Raw genomic sequence first — 18,006 nt, 5'->3', positions numbered from 1 at the left:
GTAGAGATACTGTGGCAGAAATTAGAGTGAAACAAAAATGGCGTACATGGTACCTAACTGGTGAAACTACTGGACTACTGATTAAGGTTGTAAGCTTAAATACCGCCATTGCCATGCTGCTACTCTTGGGCTCTTGGAAAAGGCCTTTCTTAACTTTACAGTTGAATAAATGAGATAACTGTAAGCCACTCTAAAATGTAAGTGTAACCTCCCTCTTTAGCATAATTAATGCATCATTTATTCCACTTGTCCACGAGGCTAAACAACAAACATGACAAATAACCTGTATATATTAACTGAGTATCACTTTCAGACTTCTTTCATGAAAACTGGGAGATTTTTATATTTTAACCTATTATGCAATCTGTTCACTAAAATACACTATTCACTAATCACCTTATTTTGTCTTTTCCTATGTGTTTTGTTGAGGCGAGCTGCTGGCACAGACCATCAAATTTTGAACTGGTCAAACAGAATCAAAGTGATGAGCCACTCATCAGTCTCAGCAAGCAGAGCTCCCTGAGCACAGCTGTGAGTGCCAAATCATCAAGTGAGGCAGTATCAGTCATTATCTACCGCATCCCAATCAATCTTTAGATGTGCCTTTTATGATTTTACTTTACATTATATCTGTCCCCTATCTACACCTCGCTGTCAACGCCACAGCCAGCAATTGCTTTGTCGATTATGCTGATGTTATTAAGTGGGATTAAAGTGGAATGAGAGCTCCTCATAAGCAGATTCCTGTATGTGCATCTAAATTTAAATCCATCCTCACACACAAGAACTTGATAAATAATATTCTATGCATAAAAATGTGTGTAAGCATGAGATATGCACCAAATTACTCATGCATATGGTTGATATATTGGTGACGAATAAGAGTTTCATTTTGATATTTACTTAACAACTTTCTTCAAGATAACAATTATAACAATTACTAGGACGTATGTTACCAAAGGCATTGTGTCTATAATATAAAGTTTCTGTGGTACTAAGAGGCCATGAGAAAAAACGCTTTGTATACTGTAAAGCAAACATTGACTATGAAACTAGTGCCAAATAAAGACTTTATTTCAATTAGGGCTGCAACATTAATAATAATGATCATGGTTTCTGTTTTTCTTGGGATTTTTTTTATAATCAATTGCAATTATGAATTATTAGATTATTCTAGCTAAAAAATGTAACTTGCTTATTTCGTAGATTTAAGTTTTGAGTTGTTGTTCTCTTTTCAGCTGCTCCTGGTAGGGGTCACCAGACTGGATCATATGATCTGCATATTTGATTTAGCATGCCCTTCCTGACGCAACCCGTCCATTTTTATCCAGGCTTTGGGACCTGCTCTAAGAGTGTACTGGCTTGTGCATCCCCCAGTGGCTCGGTTGGTTCCCTGCCCAGTAATGGAACACAGGCCATGGCTGTGAGAGCAGCATCTTGACTTATATTCCTTAGTCCTACAACTTTATAACTTGTCTGTCATGTTGCTTTCTACAGTACAGTTATTGTGCTTTCAAGAGCAAAATAACTATGATGCTTTTTATTGCCCAGCAATAATTTCATTTAAGTAAGTAATAATGCACACAATAATGCACCTTGGATTCAATGGAGCCAGACTGAACATTCAGCATCCAAAAACTGCAACACGGCACAGATATTGCGAACAAATTGTGAATAAAACTTGTTCTGATTTGTCAGAGATGGTTTTCTTTTGTCCTACTCCCGGTTCCATTCAATATCCCCTGGCTCTTCATAATTTCCAAGTTCCCTGAGGTAAGTGTTAAAGTGATATTAGAAGTGTGAAGTGTGTAGCTATTACAACAGACAACCCTTTTCTGTCACTACTTATTTGGTTTGAACTCACCATCATGAGTGCAGACTTTTCAGATCATTAGGCAGACAATTTAAATTTCCTACAAATCCTACATTAAAAAAAACATCTTGTTCATCCGGGTTTCCTCAAAGGTCACAAGATGTTACAATGAAGGCCATTTTTAAAAGGACAATCATTGAACAAACTGTGTCTCTGCTAATAATCTACTTACCCATTCATTTTAAAAAAGAAAAATAAAACACAATATGACTGAGGTGAAGAAAAGGTCCTCTCAGGCATATAAGCTTCTGACAGGCCATTATAATAACTCATCTCCTGTGGCTCTTTAGTGTACAGTTCGGACTCAAAGGTGCTGTCAGAGACTCGTGAATCTTGTGCAAGGACGTGTCTAAGACAAAGGCCAGGAGAAAGGGTTCTGTGACCTTCATGAATGCAGTGATCCCTTTGCTAATGGCCGGCGCCACTGTTAATCTGACATAAGCATCCTCTGTGTGTGTGTGTGTGTGTGTGTGAACACAAGTGCTCTGCTGAGCTAGGCAATATTTATCTTCACTGACACACCAATTAGTCCTCACCTCACAGTTTCAGCTATGAGACAATGGCTCTGTTTAGATCTACTATGCTGGGCCACACACTAATCAAATAGGGATAATAACATCCTTAATGTCCTCAGGGAAATACATATTAACACTGTTCAGTTAATAACGACTTACTGGTTATTTTGCATATTAATGGTTAATATGCAACTCAATTAAATTCAATCTTATTAATATGGAATTTTTTTTGTTTTGTTTTGTTTTTTTACATTTTTGGTCTCCTCTCCATTAGTGTAAACATTCACTCTTAGACCAAATCATTTCTTACGAAGTTCAAAACTGCTTACAAATGTAACTGGTTATGCTAATTTAAAAAGCCATATTCTTTATGATTTTAAATTGCAGCTAATTTCACTTGTCAAGGTGTATTTTATTTGGTTTGGCTTTTGTCTTACAGTGCTAATGTTTTTTTTGAAGATTTTCGTTAGGATTTATTCGATTTTCTGTGTCCAGTAATCTAACTCTAATTAGTTTAGTAATTGAACTATAAAGTGAAGTGTTGTCCAAAAAACAACTACCCAACCAAACAAACAAAAATATCCCAGCCACAGCATGTGTGCACATTCAATTAAACTAATCTAAACATCCCTTAATGTAATTTGTCACATCTTGAAACATACTACCGTCCTTATTTTCTCAAATCAATAATCTTATGCCCAGGAAAAGAAAGATAATCCTTCACCTCTACACCATCATTAGCTGCAAGGCGCACTGTCAAAGTGCAATCAGAGACCTTTGTGGCAAAAACACGCCGTTCTGTTTTGGGTTCAATACAAACCCACTTTCTAGCTATACAACCCTAGTGACCACATCCTTAATATTTTTCAAGGAAATAGAAAAATCAAGAGCTAACATCATTTCTGACCACCTTGCCATAGTCTGTTTGAAAGCAAATTGGCATATTGGCACGGTGGTGAATTTCCCTCTGGGATGACTAAAATGATCTCTCAATGAAATGAAATCCAATGTGGCACAATACAGGCTTCAGTTCAGTCAGATGGCTATCTATTTTTCTTTCCTGCTCTTCTCTTAAATGTCTCCTTTCAATGTTGAAATTATCTGTCTATAGCCTTTCCACTCAGTTGCTCTCTAAAGCATCAAGCAATGAATACATTCAAGGTTCTACTCAGAAATTCTATAACGTTTGACAAGTTGTACTTGTCATGAACAGAAATCAGTAAAATATCAACCTGCAGCTTCCTAGTTTCCAACCTGATGCAGTTATCTTCCATGCAATGCTACTGGATCATTGCGATTTATTTTGTTTTTGTGCCTTTTATTTGATCTAATTTCTAAAGTGTGTCATGAACTGTTTTCTTACTACAACAGTATGACCTGCATTTTATGTTAATCCTTAAAAAATGGCAGTGGCAAGACCAGTAGCAACAGTATAAAAATAATTTATTCGGTGATTCATCTTGAAATATCCATTGTTGTCTCTGAATAAATCAGGTATCTGAGCTACTGCTGTTAGTCAGACAGACCAGCTTTCTATATGAATAACAGGATGCAGGCATCTTTAACTAAACCGAGGCAAAATAAACACTCAGAATAGTCAGAGAATTGAGACTGCTAATTGTTTGATATAAGAAATAGGTTCTGTATTTCCGAATTTCCGAACCGAAGTTAGCAACCTTCGTAGATACAGCCAACGTCAGTAGCTAAGTGAAGAGAAAGTAAAAATGGAAATGTTCCGTATGCAAAAAGATTAAGCCTAACTGAGGACACAAACAGCTCTGCTTGACAGCTGGCGGCTGAGCTTTGGCTCATCTTGGCAAGCACTGGCCTTGCTGTCGACTGATATGCAAGAAACGTTCATCATTGGGAATGAGTTTTGAGAAAAAGAGGAAAGAAGTAAAAAAGGAAGGGTTCATTGAGATTCATAACCACCTCTTTCCATATACCGTTACTTTTTCACCGTCAGTCTTGACTATAAAAATACCTTTGGGGTCCCAGTGGTGCTTTTGTAATCCAATGATAAAAGTTGGATTAAACAGGGTTAAAGGTGATGATGCATTTGCCTTAACTATGATAATTACAGCACACATGGTTTATATAATTCACCATAACCATCTCACCAAAACTGTACAAGATATAAAAGGTGCTCGATTTTTTTCTAATGTATAATTCTAAAAAGTAATGATTGCTGGAATGTTGAGAGATTCGAATTTCTAGTCTCTAGCTGTCCGCAGGAGGAAAATGCAGTTTTTGACGAGACAGAGCGTGAAAGATGAAGCCCAACCGAGGGAGCAAATAGCACTGCCTCACAGTTTCAGGCAGGAGGTTAAAAGCATCCCCTGAATCACTGGCCTTGCTGTGTAATTGTGTTAAATGAGCCATTTAAACAAAACACTACAGCTATGACACAGAATAAAACCTGGCAGTGTACTTCCCTTTAAGCAGCATTTCAATACAACATAGTCAAATACACTAACACACATGAGTCAGAAAGAAATTTAAGAACATGGAGACGATTCTGTGCCAGAGATAAAAGCTCTTTGCTATGACACAGAATCTTCTCCATATTAAATAGCATAATCAATCAAACAGATTTGTCAAATGATGGATTACACACGCAAAGAGAAACAGATTAACACAGTGCTTTAAACCTCAAGCCACTATGTTTTCTAAATTGCATTATGTCATAAAAAAAGGCTGTGTATTAACCAGGTTAAAATACTAAGTGTGATTACTTTATGTAATACATTGTAGATGGTCAAATAACTCCAACAATCAGTAGTTAAAAACATTTTAAAATTGGTTTAAATTAAGTTGAGTAAACCAAACCAATGTGAGCAGAAGCCCAAAATCTGAATGTCAGAAGTTTCAGTCATTTCACAGGCTGTCAGATATTTCACAGACTGATTAAGGGAAAAAACCTGCTGTACTCAACCTGCCACATCACGTCAAACACCCTATTCACACTGTAATATTCACATATTTATCCTGCCTGATGGGTAGGCTGACGCTGTCAAGTAAAAAGCACTCGATTTATGCAAAGGTTGACAATTAGCATAGGATGATGAAATGGAAAATTGGAACAGAGTTGAACAGTGTGAGGATGGCTATAAAAACATTTGATAAACTTATGATTATTTACAACTGTCCTTGAGCCCCAATAAGTCTGAGAGAAGGCTCACAGCATGCCAACTACACATACCTACTCTTTAAATTAAACAATATCAATTAGAGCTCTTGAAATGTTTGTGTAAACCTGGATCTCTTCCTTTCAACTGCTTGCCAAAAGTTTTAAAAATTGCCCTTTATTCTATCTCTCATCTTTGCCTCATCTACAGAGACTAATCCATTTGCAAACTCATACACGTATCCAACACACAACTCCACAAACTTCTATTACACTAAAAAACACACTTATTATTCCTTTTATTAAACTCAGCGTACACTAAATAAACACTGCTCCAGCATCTAAACTCATATCTACGCTTACCCTCGGAGAAGCTGATGAGGCCGAGCAGGTGTAGCAGCTTGAGCGAGGCGCACACAATCACCACGATGCCCAGCGTCTGCAGCCCCTCCGTCTCCCACGCTGTGCCCAGCATGGCACCCTGCCCTGACTCATGCCAGCCCCCTGGCTCCTCCACCTCTGCGCTCCAGTTACCCAAAGCCCATGTGCCCTCCTCCACAGACTGGCATGGGCCCTGTACCCCAGGGCACCCACGTGTGCCACTCAGCTCCTGTCCCAAATCCAGGCTGCGTGGCCAGGGGAGAGTGCTCGAGATGACACCGGACAGAAAAGGCACAAGAAACAGGGGAGAAGAGGAGAGGAGAGTTTGACCCACTCTGCTGTGTTAGTTGTACTGTGCTCTTATTTGAGAGACTGTACTCAGGCGTTTAGTCTCAGCAAAGGGGAGGGCTGGGAACGAAAGAGAGGAGAGAAAGAGAGAGGGAGGGACAGAGGGAGGAAGCGAGGAAAGTAGTAGAGTACAAGAGGGAACGGTGCAGCCGCACAGGAAAACCTGATCTTTTTAACATGTACCAAAGGTATGATGCACTTTTTTCTGTTATTTCAAGATTGTATGACTAAATTCTCATCATATATATATATATATATATATATATATATATATATAAAATAAAATATATATAAAATAAAATCTTTATAATATCAAGTTAAAAACATTCTGCTCCCTGACTTTCCCATTTACGGATTGTCTACTCATACTAGATAATGAGAATGTTGAAAAAAAGACATTCTGCCAAATTGTTCACATTATCCTCATTAGGCAAAAGACAACATTGACAGAAACTGTCAATTCACATGGATTCATTTGCTTTTAAACCAAAGATTTCATCGACTCTGCTAGCAAAGCGAAGTGAACACTTATCGATAGTCATTGACCATTTCCTAGAACACTTAAATACTGCCCCCTGCTGGTCATTCAGATTTGCAGTTTTGTATTAGTTGTATGTCTGTGTTTTGTTCCAGGGATAATTCAATTACAAATTTTGGAAACAGTAAATAGTAGATATTTACATAGTATGGCACAGCCGTTAAATATACAGAATAAATGAGCTGTCTCAGTTCTACATTTTACAGCCAGAAATATGTATATACATAAACTACAGTATGTATGAAAAAGTTTGGAAGAAATTTTGCTAAAAAAATGTTAATTATGTATGTATGGAGATTTTTAAGACAGCTTGTAGACTCTGTGACTCTGAATAATCTGTAGACAGAAAGATTTATTTTTTACCAATACAACACACCTCTAGCCTCTGTCCAACTCAAACTCCACCTTTTCATGCCTCAGACTTCCAACAGGTTTACCCATCAGGAAATGTCTATAGGTTATCTCTACAATGTCACTAGGAGTGGTAACAGAAAATTGTCTTGTTCTTATCACCATCCAGCACAGGATACATCACTCATTTGAAAAGTTGTTTTCTAATTAATGATGCCGAGGGAATTGATTTTTAGTCTTCAGAAGACTGTCAGAGTTTCATGGCAGCTGAACTCTACCTAGTACTTGATTCCTATCAGCACTTACTCCAGAGAGGATGGTAGAAAGGAAGAAAGCTCTGGGCTCTATATCACCTACAGCGTTTCATAAAGAGAGAAGGGAAACCATGTAATCCATTTTTGATTACACAATCAATGGCAAAATCTAATAAGTCCTATGAAATCTATTTGATTAAAGTGGAGGGGGAAATATCTAAACTCATGGGTGACAATGATTCAGCTGCCTCACAGCTCCAGAGTCTGGGGTTGGATTCGGAGCTATACCAGGGTAGCTGTGATCTTACTTCTAAGGCAGCGAGGCTTCAGAAAGGAAATCTGGTAGCATCTGTAGAGGTAATGCTTGCTTGACTGAGCAGAAAATCTCACCTCAGCATGCTCCAGCAATTTACATTTTTAGATGAAAAGGAGCAAAGTTTCTCACATGTTCTTCTTTTCTCATCAATGATAAAACTCACTGACTACCATCTAAAAGTACAAGTGAACTTTATTGCTCACATTTCCCTCAACTGAATGTAGGCTGGTGTTTACATAGCTTCTTTAATTACATCACCTCTAGAATTAACTCTAAGTCTTTTGGTAGCTGTCTTACGTACAATAACACCAATAACACATCAAGCCAACCAAGGAACTGTAAAGTGAATGCACTTTTTTCTCTATTTGCTCTCAGTCCCCAGGAGCTCTATTTCCCTGAGGTATTTGAGGCTGCATGCATGTAAAAAAAAAAGGCCCTTTACAAGTCACCCTTTACCATTGATGGGGAAAAACAAATATGTTTCTACACACGTGAGACAAATGGCAACAGATAATACAGAATGAGTTCCATTAAATACAATTTGGGCCAAACAAAAAGTTTCTTGTCAGAAAATTGCACCCACGTGCAGACAGTGAAGGTGATGGTAAAAGCAGGAAAAAGAGTTCAATCATCACAGTTTTTGAAAAGTTTGTTTGATTCTTGTGGTTGTCAGGTTTCAAAATGACAACTTCATAACACTTCATAATATCAACTTTCATAACAAGGAGTTTGGAAGTGTTACAAAAAAGAAGCCCCTCCTGAGAGCATCAGCAAAATTCGGCATTTAAATGTCACCAGAGCTACATTTAGGATCGTGTTTCGAAGTTAAATGAAACCAAAATCAAACTTTTTGGTCATGTAAACAGTCAGCAGCTTTGACCAAATAAGGAGACTGCATACAAGCAACGGCACATGATAGACTATGTAAAATAGGATGGTTGGGAAACTGGAAAACCTATGTGGACATCAGAGAGAACATATGAAATTCATATGAACACATATGATCTCAGGACTGGAATGAAGACCTGACAGATAGATTTACTTCCAAATATTTCCATTTAAGTGTACTTTTTTTTTTTAAATCTGGAGTGTCAGGATTAGGCCTTCCACTAACATACCGAGTCAAGCACAGTTAGTTGAGTCTCTTTCCACTCTATACTTTCAAATTATACCATTGAAAATTCATTAAAAGCACCCAGCTGTTTAGTGTCATGCTCTAAACTGGTACCGTTCTAAAATGAGGAACTGCTGCGCCACAAAAACATCATTCATCATATTGATGACAGCTACATGACATGAAAGAGAATCTATAACAGGGTCATTAAGCTGTGTGCAGACCAGTTGGGTAGTCTTATGGGACTAATTACATGCCACTCAGTAATACCTGTTATGGTATGCAAATGGGATGAAGTCTCCAGTATTTGGGAAACATTAAAATTAGCCTGTCATATTTATAAAGGCACCTGGTGTGAAATGTGAGCAATTAAAGTCTATGATCTGTAGCCGCCCTGACCAGAGCTGCATACACAATACGGTGCAAAAGGACACATTGTTTTTTTCTCTGCACACACACACATTTTTTTTTTTAATTATATACCTGGTAATGAAAACAAAAGCCATTTTTTGTGAATGTTCATCTTCAGATAGCCTAAAGACAGCAATCACTAAGAACACGTACAATTTCTACTCACAGTCTCAAACATTCAACAGTTTAAAACTCTAATGGTGCCCAAACTCAAGTTTTCTTTAACATACCTAGCATTGCTTGACTTTATAGTCTACAGATATAGAAGAGTAATGATTTAGAACTGCACTGTATCCGGTGTCACCCAGAAAAGGATGGTTCCCTTTTGAGTCTGGTTCCTCTCAAGGTTTTTTCCTCTTGTCACCTCAGGGTGTTTTTCCTTGCCAGCTTCGCCGCTGGCTTGCTCATTATGGATAAATGGATAACTTTGGAAATTTCCTATCCAGATTTCTGTAAAGCTGCTTTGTGACACTATATGAATAAAACTGCACTGATTTCAATTCATTTCCGTAGCTTTCTTGTGCTTAGAGATAAATATTAGTGCTATGATTATTTGTAACTCTTTCAGTCTGCACTTGCACTTGATGTGCTGTTGATAGGATGATGAAGTGAACAAACTAAAGCTTCACCATTGTCCTGGTTCTGGAGAGCAGGATCGGGAAACAGGGCTTGATAACAAAGACAAGTATCTCTATCTGTCTCAGTAGGACAGCAGCTCCACTGAGAGAGAATCTCTTTGTGCTCTTCACAAAAAGCAGGCATGAGCAACAAACCAGATGTGGAACAAAGATGGCTGAAATAGCAGACAACACCAGAGACTTTCAGAGAGGCTGTGTATCAAGATATGTGCCTGCTGTGTATGAGGAACTAATCATACAGACATCACTAATACCTCCATCACACCTGCTGAATATGTGATTAACAATCAGCACACTGAATCAGCAACCGTGCGTCTCAGTTCAACTGATTTGCAGCAGGCAGACTCTGGGGAGATCTCTGATTGAAAGCTGAGCCTTCTGACAAAATTCCTCTGAATATGGAAACATATTCAGTGTACATGTAAGTGAGATAAATTGCATATTAATTGGCAGTTGTGTGTATGAGAAAGGCCAGATATAAGATATAAATAAAATATGGATGGTTAAGGTTTGCAGAGAGAGAGAGAGAGAGAGAGAGAGGGAGAGAAGAGAGAACTACAAGTATTCTAGACAGTTCTGAATACTTTAAATTATATTACTCTGATTATTGTTTTAATAATTTGTTTGTTTTTATAATCATGTAAAATAAATGACATAGCATCTTTTCTCTACTAAATAACATTAGATGTCTACTCTAATGTGTATAATGTATACTATAAAAAAAACAAACAAAAAGAAAAAGCCTGTATAGTTGCAATACCTGTGGGGTTTTTTTTTAATAAAAAGGGAAAACCGACTTTATGATTTATTTACACAGACCCAATGCAATAATGCTAAAAACAAAATGTAAAAAGACAACAAATCATGATATAAAGCATGAACAGAAAACTAGTTTGAAATAGTTTTGCATGTGCATTTGTGTCGGTTCATCTGTGGTAAAAATGTTCACTGAGCAAACATTTAGAAAATCAAACACAATGCATTCATGCAAGCACCAGTCAATGTGCAGCAATAGAGCGCTGCCATGCTTTAATGAGACAGACTAAACAACCATAATGGCACACATGCACGGACACTCATACAGAAATAACTGCTGTGTTTATCCGTTCATCACAACACAAATCAGTCATGTGCAATCAATAGCCTGGCCATCTTCAATACACCCCCAAACACCAGACAAGTGCCTTTGTATCTATGTCACTAAGCAAGGTTACTGGCATCAGCTATACAACAAGCCTCCATGATTAGCAATGTTCAGACTACATTACACACATCAATCAACAATCTGAGGACAACCCTATTAGAGCTGGGGCTTAACTTTATTGAGAAGGACCTTGAACAACTATTTTATAATAGAGTAATCTGTTATGAATTTGTCTGGTGTGGGAAATGAATGCCAAGGAATTGCACTCCAGCACAGTTATGTGTAAAACTAAATCATCTCTGTGGGGCTAGAGCTTAATAAAAATAGTGAGAGTTAAGAGGCAAAAGGAGGCAGTGGGGTGCCCTTACAACAAAATGGACTGAAACATTCAACAGCCTGAAGCTGATAAAGGTGTTGACAAGAGCTTGAAACATTATTCAACATAACTGCTGCAAGAATATGAACCACTCAGCATGGCTAGCACTATCGCTAAAGCCATTCATATAAAAGAACTGCTTCATTGAGCTTTAAGTTTAAAAAACATGTAGAACTCAATACCATGTCTGAATGTCGATAAGTTTCCTCCACCCCCAAAGAGTCTACTCCTTTTTATTACTCATTTGTATGCCTCAAATACAATGCCTTGACTTCAATCAGGATAGAAGCTAGTGAAGTAGTTTTTCAGACATTTGACTTTGCTGTGAGTTTTTCCCTGATTAGATCAGTTATAAAAATCTGCTAGCTAGAATGAAAATTTATAAATAATACTTATTAGCATAATACATAAATGGTCTCTAAATTTTGCCAACATATTAAAATTATGAACATTAAGACCGGCCACCTTCTTGGCTCTTTGAGAGGCCAGCTTATTGGTTAACTACTGTGTTTTATTTAAAAAAACACATAAAGTAGAACAAAACTGTAGTGCAGTAGTTGGAGGTTCAATTCAATATACTGACCTAATTCTTTCGAACTGTCCATTGTAATAAAGTTCCAGTTTGACCAATTAAATTTCACTTGGGTGGGCTGTGGGTTTTTATTACTTTATTCTACAAAAAAAAAAGGCTGTAAATTGTGCCGCATGTATTATTTCATTAAAAATTGAATTGCATTAAAGGAGACCTAGCTCAATGATACAATGTACAGATATGTTCTTTTGTCAATTTTGTTCTTTGGTGAAAAGAGCTATTCGATCATTTATTTTTTAACTCTGAAGAGTTTCACTTTAAAATATGAAATATATTTTAAGAAATATCAGAATGTAATAAGAAGGATCATCCACTTTTATCAGCCATGTCTACTTTCACAATGTTGATTTCAGTATTTGCGCTTCCACTAATATAATAAATGTACTGTTCTGTGACTGAGATTGTCTGCTGTATTTTTCTCCTACTGGGTTCACTGATATCCAAGAAAGTACTATTTCAGCAGAAATACTCAACAATAAAAGGCAACCTCAAAGACAATGTTGAGGAAAAGCTGCTATGTACAGCTCATAAGACGAGAAAGCATTTGTTAAAGGTTAATTTTGAAGCAATTGTTTAGACATTAAATGCAAAATTACAAGAAAGTGTAATAAAGTCTGTTTTGGCTGCCATTATATTACACCTGGAGAGAAATTCTGCTTACTATTAGCTGAGAACAGTTGTAACCTAAACAAACTGAAACTCTCCAAGCATACACCTCCTCATAGTTTCTCCTGGTTTGATTATTTCATCAGGAGATGATGTTCCTTTAAAGCAATAGGAAAAAAAGTTTAGTTGGAAAGTTTTGTTATTCAAAGCATTAGTACCCAGTGACTACATAGATTCGATCTGATTGAAAAGTAATGGGTAGTCAAACACAGCCCCAGAAAAGGCTCTGGATCCTCCGCGGCTCTGACAAGAACAGAGGTTACTGAAGATGAATAAATGTAGTCCAGCAAATTTGTCAATTACAAATATTGCTGAAGAAGCAAGTTTGTGTAGGTGTTGTATTGATAGATGCCCTGAATTTTGTATATTTGCTAAATATTGACTTCCTGCCCAAGGTACCAGCAATAAGTTATAATATGACATGCTCCTACTTCACAGTTGGTAAAGAATTACACCAGTAATCACCTGGACAATCATATTTGAATGGCCGATAGAGATTAGTTTGCGGGAACTCTAGAACTTACAAACTTTGCTTTGAGTAAACTTATTAGACTTTAATTACCTCGACAATAGATTAAAGACAAAACTGTTTACTCTGCTGTGTAGCCCTAAATGCAGTCATGCATTCCACTAAGGCCAAATATTGATGTCCATTCATGGGTTTTACAGCATCTGCACAAGTTTAGATTACTTTTTAGAGAAAGAGTGACGGTCTATTTGCTGAGAATATCATTACCAACCTAAAAACACTGCTTTTCGAGTTAATGTGGTACAACTGAGCTATTAGTTCATCTAACAATGCAGCTATGTTGGTACAGCATTCAGGAATCAAACCTCTTTTAAACATATTCTTAGTTGAATCCAATCACCACTGAGAATGATTTTTGCTAAATAGAATATACCTAATGAAATATGATACTAATAGCACATGAAATGATGCAATATTAAAGAAGATGAAGTACTGAAGCCCTGTTGAATGCTCAATTCTGATTGGTCAGAAGTTATTAATTGATTTTCAGTAACAGCATGGTCAAATCTCAGGTTTACATTACGTTATGATTTTTCATAGCAAAGACATGACAAAGACTTTTTCAGTTTCTTGGTAAAATGAAGAGAAAAAACAGAGAGACTGGTGATGATTAACTGTTTATCGCTGCTTTAAACTAAGTTTTAACAGGAAGTTGGTTTGCAGATGCTCCAAAATATGAAATGATGTCATAAAAGCAATGAAACACTTTTTTTCCCTTTAACAGCATGTCCCGATATAATGCATTCCTTACTTATTTCATAATGCTATACAGAGCTTTATTTCTTTTCACAGTGAGGAAGGTAGTATGGCATTAACACCATGCATAAATACAGCATGATTTTTCCATTAAGAAAGTCTTCACAAACAGCATTAAAGAAATTATAGAGGAGCTTCATCCTATATGGTTGAGCAAATGATATCTGCAGAATGCAGAAGCTCACTGGGACAAGATGGATGAAAAAGTACAAATTAATGTTTGGAGAAAGACTGCCTACTCCAGCAGAATTTAATAACACCAGGCAAAAGTCTGTCATTTTACCTAATATTATACATGTACACATGATAATAAATTGTAAAACATTATTAGCTGCCTACACAGTTAATTGGGTTTGTCTCAAAGTGCATGCTTATAAATGACAAATGCAAATCAGTCATGGAACAAATAAAACATACATATGAGCTGCTTCTTCTCAAATAGAAATCCTACAAAATTAGCATGATGTATGAAAAAGGCCTGCATTTTTTTTTCCACGAGTAAAAACCATTATAATGATGAGGCAGTGCTAAAATGAATTAGCTGTCTTATCTAAGTAATGACTTGTATGAAATTTCTTGTGGATCATTTATTGATTGGTTATAATTATATAAATTAAATGGCCATCTTTTTTTTTCATTGTCCTCATGGATCACTGAATATCATGTGACATTTTACAAAATTGGTTTCTCTAAAAAAAAAAAACCCCAAAACAATCAATAAGTGTTATTGTGTGTGCGTGTGTGTGTGTGTGTTTGTGTGTGTGTGTAAGAAAAACAAAAGCTACACCTTCCGATAAATTGTCACTACACAGTGCTGTTCAGTACCTAGAGAACTTAGTAAAGCTTAACCTTAGGAACTACTGTTGTAGATCTGAAGGTAGATTTTCAGCACTTCTCATTTTTCCCTTTTATACTCATTTACTCATACATTCATCTATCCGTATTAAACTATTATGTTGTCATTTGGTTTGTGTAACAAGTACAACCAGCTCCAATGATAAAAAAAAAAAAACACAATCATGAACACTGACCATGTTTGATAATACACTCTACTGTAGCTCCATCTAATGGGCTTGTGAGATAACACAGCTTAATTATATTTTCAGCATTTAATGATGGATTTATACATGCCATGTGTGTAAAACAACTACATGAACACTGCCTATATAGCACTTTAAAAAAATGTTTTTAAGTTTCTTATGATTCATACAGAATACCCATCTGTTTATATACTTAGTTTTGTAATAAATACTTTTATAACATAGTGCCTCTGTATTATAACAGTGTGATGCTTATATGTAATGGCTCTATAAAGAAGATGCAGTAAAATTCTATCCACTGTATAGTCAGTAGTATATATGATAGCCAATTTGGTATAATATTTAGTATATTTACCAGAAAATTCATTGCACTGTGTTTTATCTATGGATAAAAGCACCAAGTGGCCATAGGGGAGCACTGCAGTATTAATTAAAACCATCAATAATTTTTTATTTCTCTACAATATGACAATAATCCTGACTGTAAAATACCTATTTTTAGATATTTATGTATAAAGTTCCAACAAATATGCTACTGTCATGCATCTTTCCTGTAGCATGTATTTAAATCCAAAGCTTTTCCCAGTTTCAGTCATATTATAGCTATACTGTGGACTGGCTAGTGTGATAGTATAGAAAATCTGCAGTATGCAGCTATGAAGAAGTGTTATTTGTGTATCTTTGACCTACACAATACATGAATGAACAGCAGATGGTCAAGCAGTAGCCTGACAGGAGACTGATTGGTTACTGTGTGATCTTATTTTTGGTTTCACACTGATTCACACACAAAGCAACACCTCTCCTGAGAGTCTTATCATGTCAAGTTCACATAAGATGCCTCCTCGAACAAATGACAGAAATGCTTCTGTGACCGAAGTGTTGTGTTTTCAAAATTCAAAAAGGTTTATTTAATTATTACTAAATTGGTACAATAAAATTGCATTTGTGAATAAAGGTTAAAGCACTGTTAGGCTGATGATTGTACCAATCATAACTGCAAACCCCATTCATTATTTTCCATGAGATGATAAAGAATATCTGATGCTAAAAGAAAAAAAAAAGAAAAAAAAAAGAAAGTTTATTGTAATACTATTTATTTGAACTATTATTATAGACCAGGACTCAGGACCAGAACATTACTCTGCATGCTTCTCAAATGGTCACTGTTGTATCATTAAAGTCAAATAAAATATGCTCTGATGACAAGTAATAATAAATGTGACAAGGTGCTGCAGGCTTTTAAGCGTAATTTCTCCATCTGCGTTATCACAAATCTCAGCGCCTTCTACATTTGGCTAGTAGCTCTTATTCATAAGCAGTAGGTCTCTTGGGCATTCAGGAATGTTTTTCACATCACTCTAGATTTGCTACTGGGTCAATTTTCCGCTCTTAAAACTTGTTGAAATGCCATTTTTAATAATGTGGACTTCAATAAAAAACATTGTGATTTGAAAACTCGACTCATTTAAATTATGATTAAGGAAAAAAACAATACATAAAAATAAATAAGTAATTGGTCATCTATACAGCCATCATAGTATCTACAAATATCCCACAGAGCCACTGGGCTGAAAGCCAGTGCCCTGTTTAAAGGCTCGTCTCTGTCCTCATCTCATCACCTGTCATATCAGCAGTGTTTTGGTGACACTGCTGTCACTCAGTGTCACTCCTCCGGAGAGACCGCCATCATTGTGAACAGAGCCATTTCCACACAGTGGCTATTTTTATCAACAATAAACAAAAACCAACCAAATATCAAACTTTCTCTTTAAGATATTCCTAAAGTTTTTCCTCAAGGAATGCATATTTAAGTGCATAATGCTAAAAGCTACGTTCAAAGTGTATAGCTATTTGAATTTGAGTAATTATACTGTATCGTCTAGTCAGGGCATTTTTATAAGTGACTTCCCAAAAGATAAACCAGATCATCAAAGAATCTTCATAATAAGTCCATGATACTTCTGAGAATTGTATGTCTCACACATTGGAGCCAGTCACATACTACACAGCAAAATAAATAGTCCTAAAAATATCTGTTTCAGCAACAGACTAAAATATTAATCAGGATCTAATTAGAAAACACAACAAAAAAAAATACACAATTAAATTAAATATATTAAAAAATATCAGATAAACCCCAACTACATTTGCCAAGTACTTTTTTGAACAGCTAATTACTTTTGAACTAAGGGGGTAATTTCATCTGTATTATAGACTGATCAGCCATAACATTAAAACCACTTACAGGTTAGGTGAATTATCTCATTACAGTGGCACATGTCATGGGGTGGGATATATAATGCAGCAAGTGAACAGTCAGTTCTCAAAGTTAATGCGTTGAAAGCAGGAAAAATGGGCGAGTGCTAGGATTTGAGTGACTCTGACGAAGACCAAACTGTGATAGTTAGACGACTGGGTCAGAGCATCTCCAAAGTGGCAGGTCTTGTGGAGCATTCCTAGGATGCAGTGGTTAGGACCTACTGTACAAAAAGTACTCAAAGTAAGAACAACTGGTGAACTGGGTCCCTAAGGATCACTGATGCTCATAGAGAGCTGGCTATAATAGAAAGATATCAGAACACACAATGCATAGCAGTGTCAGATGTCCCCCTTGTGTTATGTCAGCACAAGGGGGACCTACACAATATTAGCCAGGCGGATTTAATGTAATGGCTGATCAGTGTATGTATTATACTGTATTATACACCATTTTTTGTATAGTCCAGATTTCAGAGCACAAGCAATCCATGTTTTTATCTGATTTATCTGAACAGGTATGTTCCATAATTAAGTACCTAATCAAAGTTAAGTGTCTAGATTATTTTATACCATCTAAAAAATATTGAACCTGACCTACTTTGACTCATGATAGGATTATGCTAATGGAACTGGGCCAACTAATAATTTAAAGTATCATGTCTTGAAGCATTAATGGGTACAGAGATCTAAAAAAAAATCGACTAGTCAGTGCATGTGAATGCCTAATCAATTCATCATTCTCTATACAATATAACCCTGCATAATTAGACTGTCC

The 18,006-nt window shown here is 36.4% G+C and overlaps 1 protein-coding gene across 5 annotated transcripts in view; it reads right to left on the bottom strand.

The window, feature by feature from the left end:
* kcnip4a (potassium voltage-gated channel interacting protein 4a) overlaps positions 1–18,006 on the bottom strand; it is a 124,269-nt gene that overhangs the window by 26,682 nt on the left and 79,581 nt on the right. The window contains exon 1 of one of the 5 annotated variants that reach the window (XM_058394570.1): positions 5,879–6,277. The exons of the other annotated variants lie outside the window; for them this stretch is intronic. Within the exon in view, the coding sequence (XP_058250553.1) occupies positions 5,879–5,990 (112 nt within the window). The 5' untranslated portion in view covers positions 5,991–6,277. Of the gene's footprint in view, positions 1–5,878; positions 6,278–18,006 lie in introns of those variants that run through there. 5 annotated transcript variants of the gene reach the window in all.

The sequence above is a fragment of the Hemibagrus wyckioides genome, linkage group LG07 (assembly GCF_019097595.1).
Source record: "Hemibagrus wyckioides isolate EC202008001 linkage group LG07, SWU_Hwy_1.0, whole genome shotgun sequence".
NCBI lineage: Eukaryota > Metazoa > Chordata > Actinopteri > Siluriformes > Bagridae > Hemibagrus > Hemibagrus wyckioides.
Note: the sequence above shows the minus strand (reverse complement) of the source record. Positions and strands in the feature narration are given on the sequence as shown.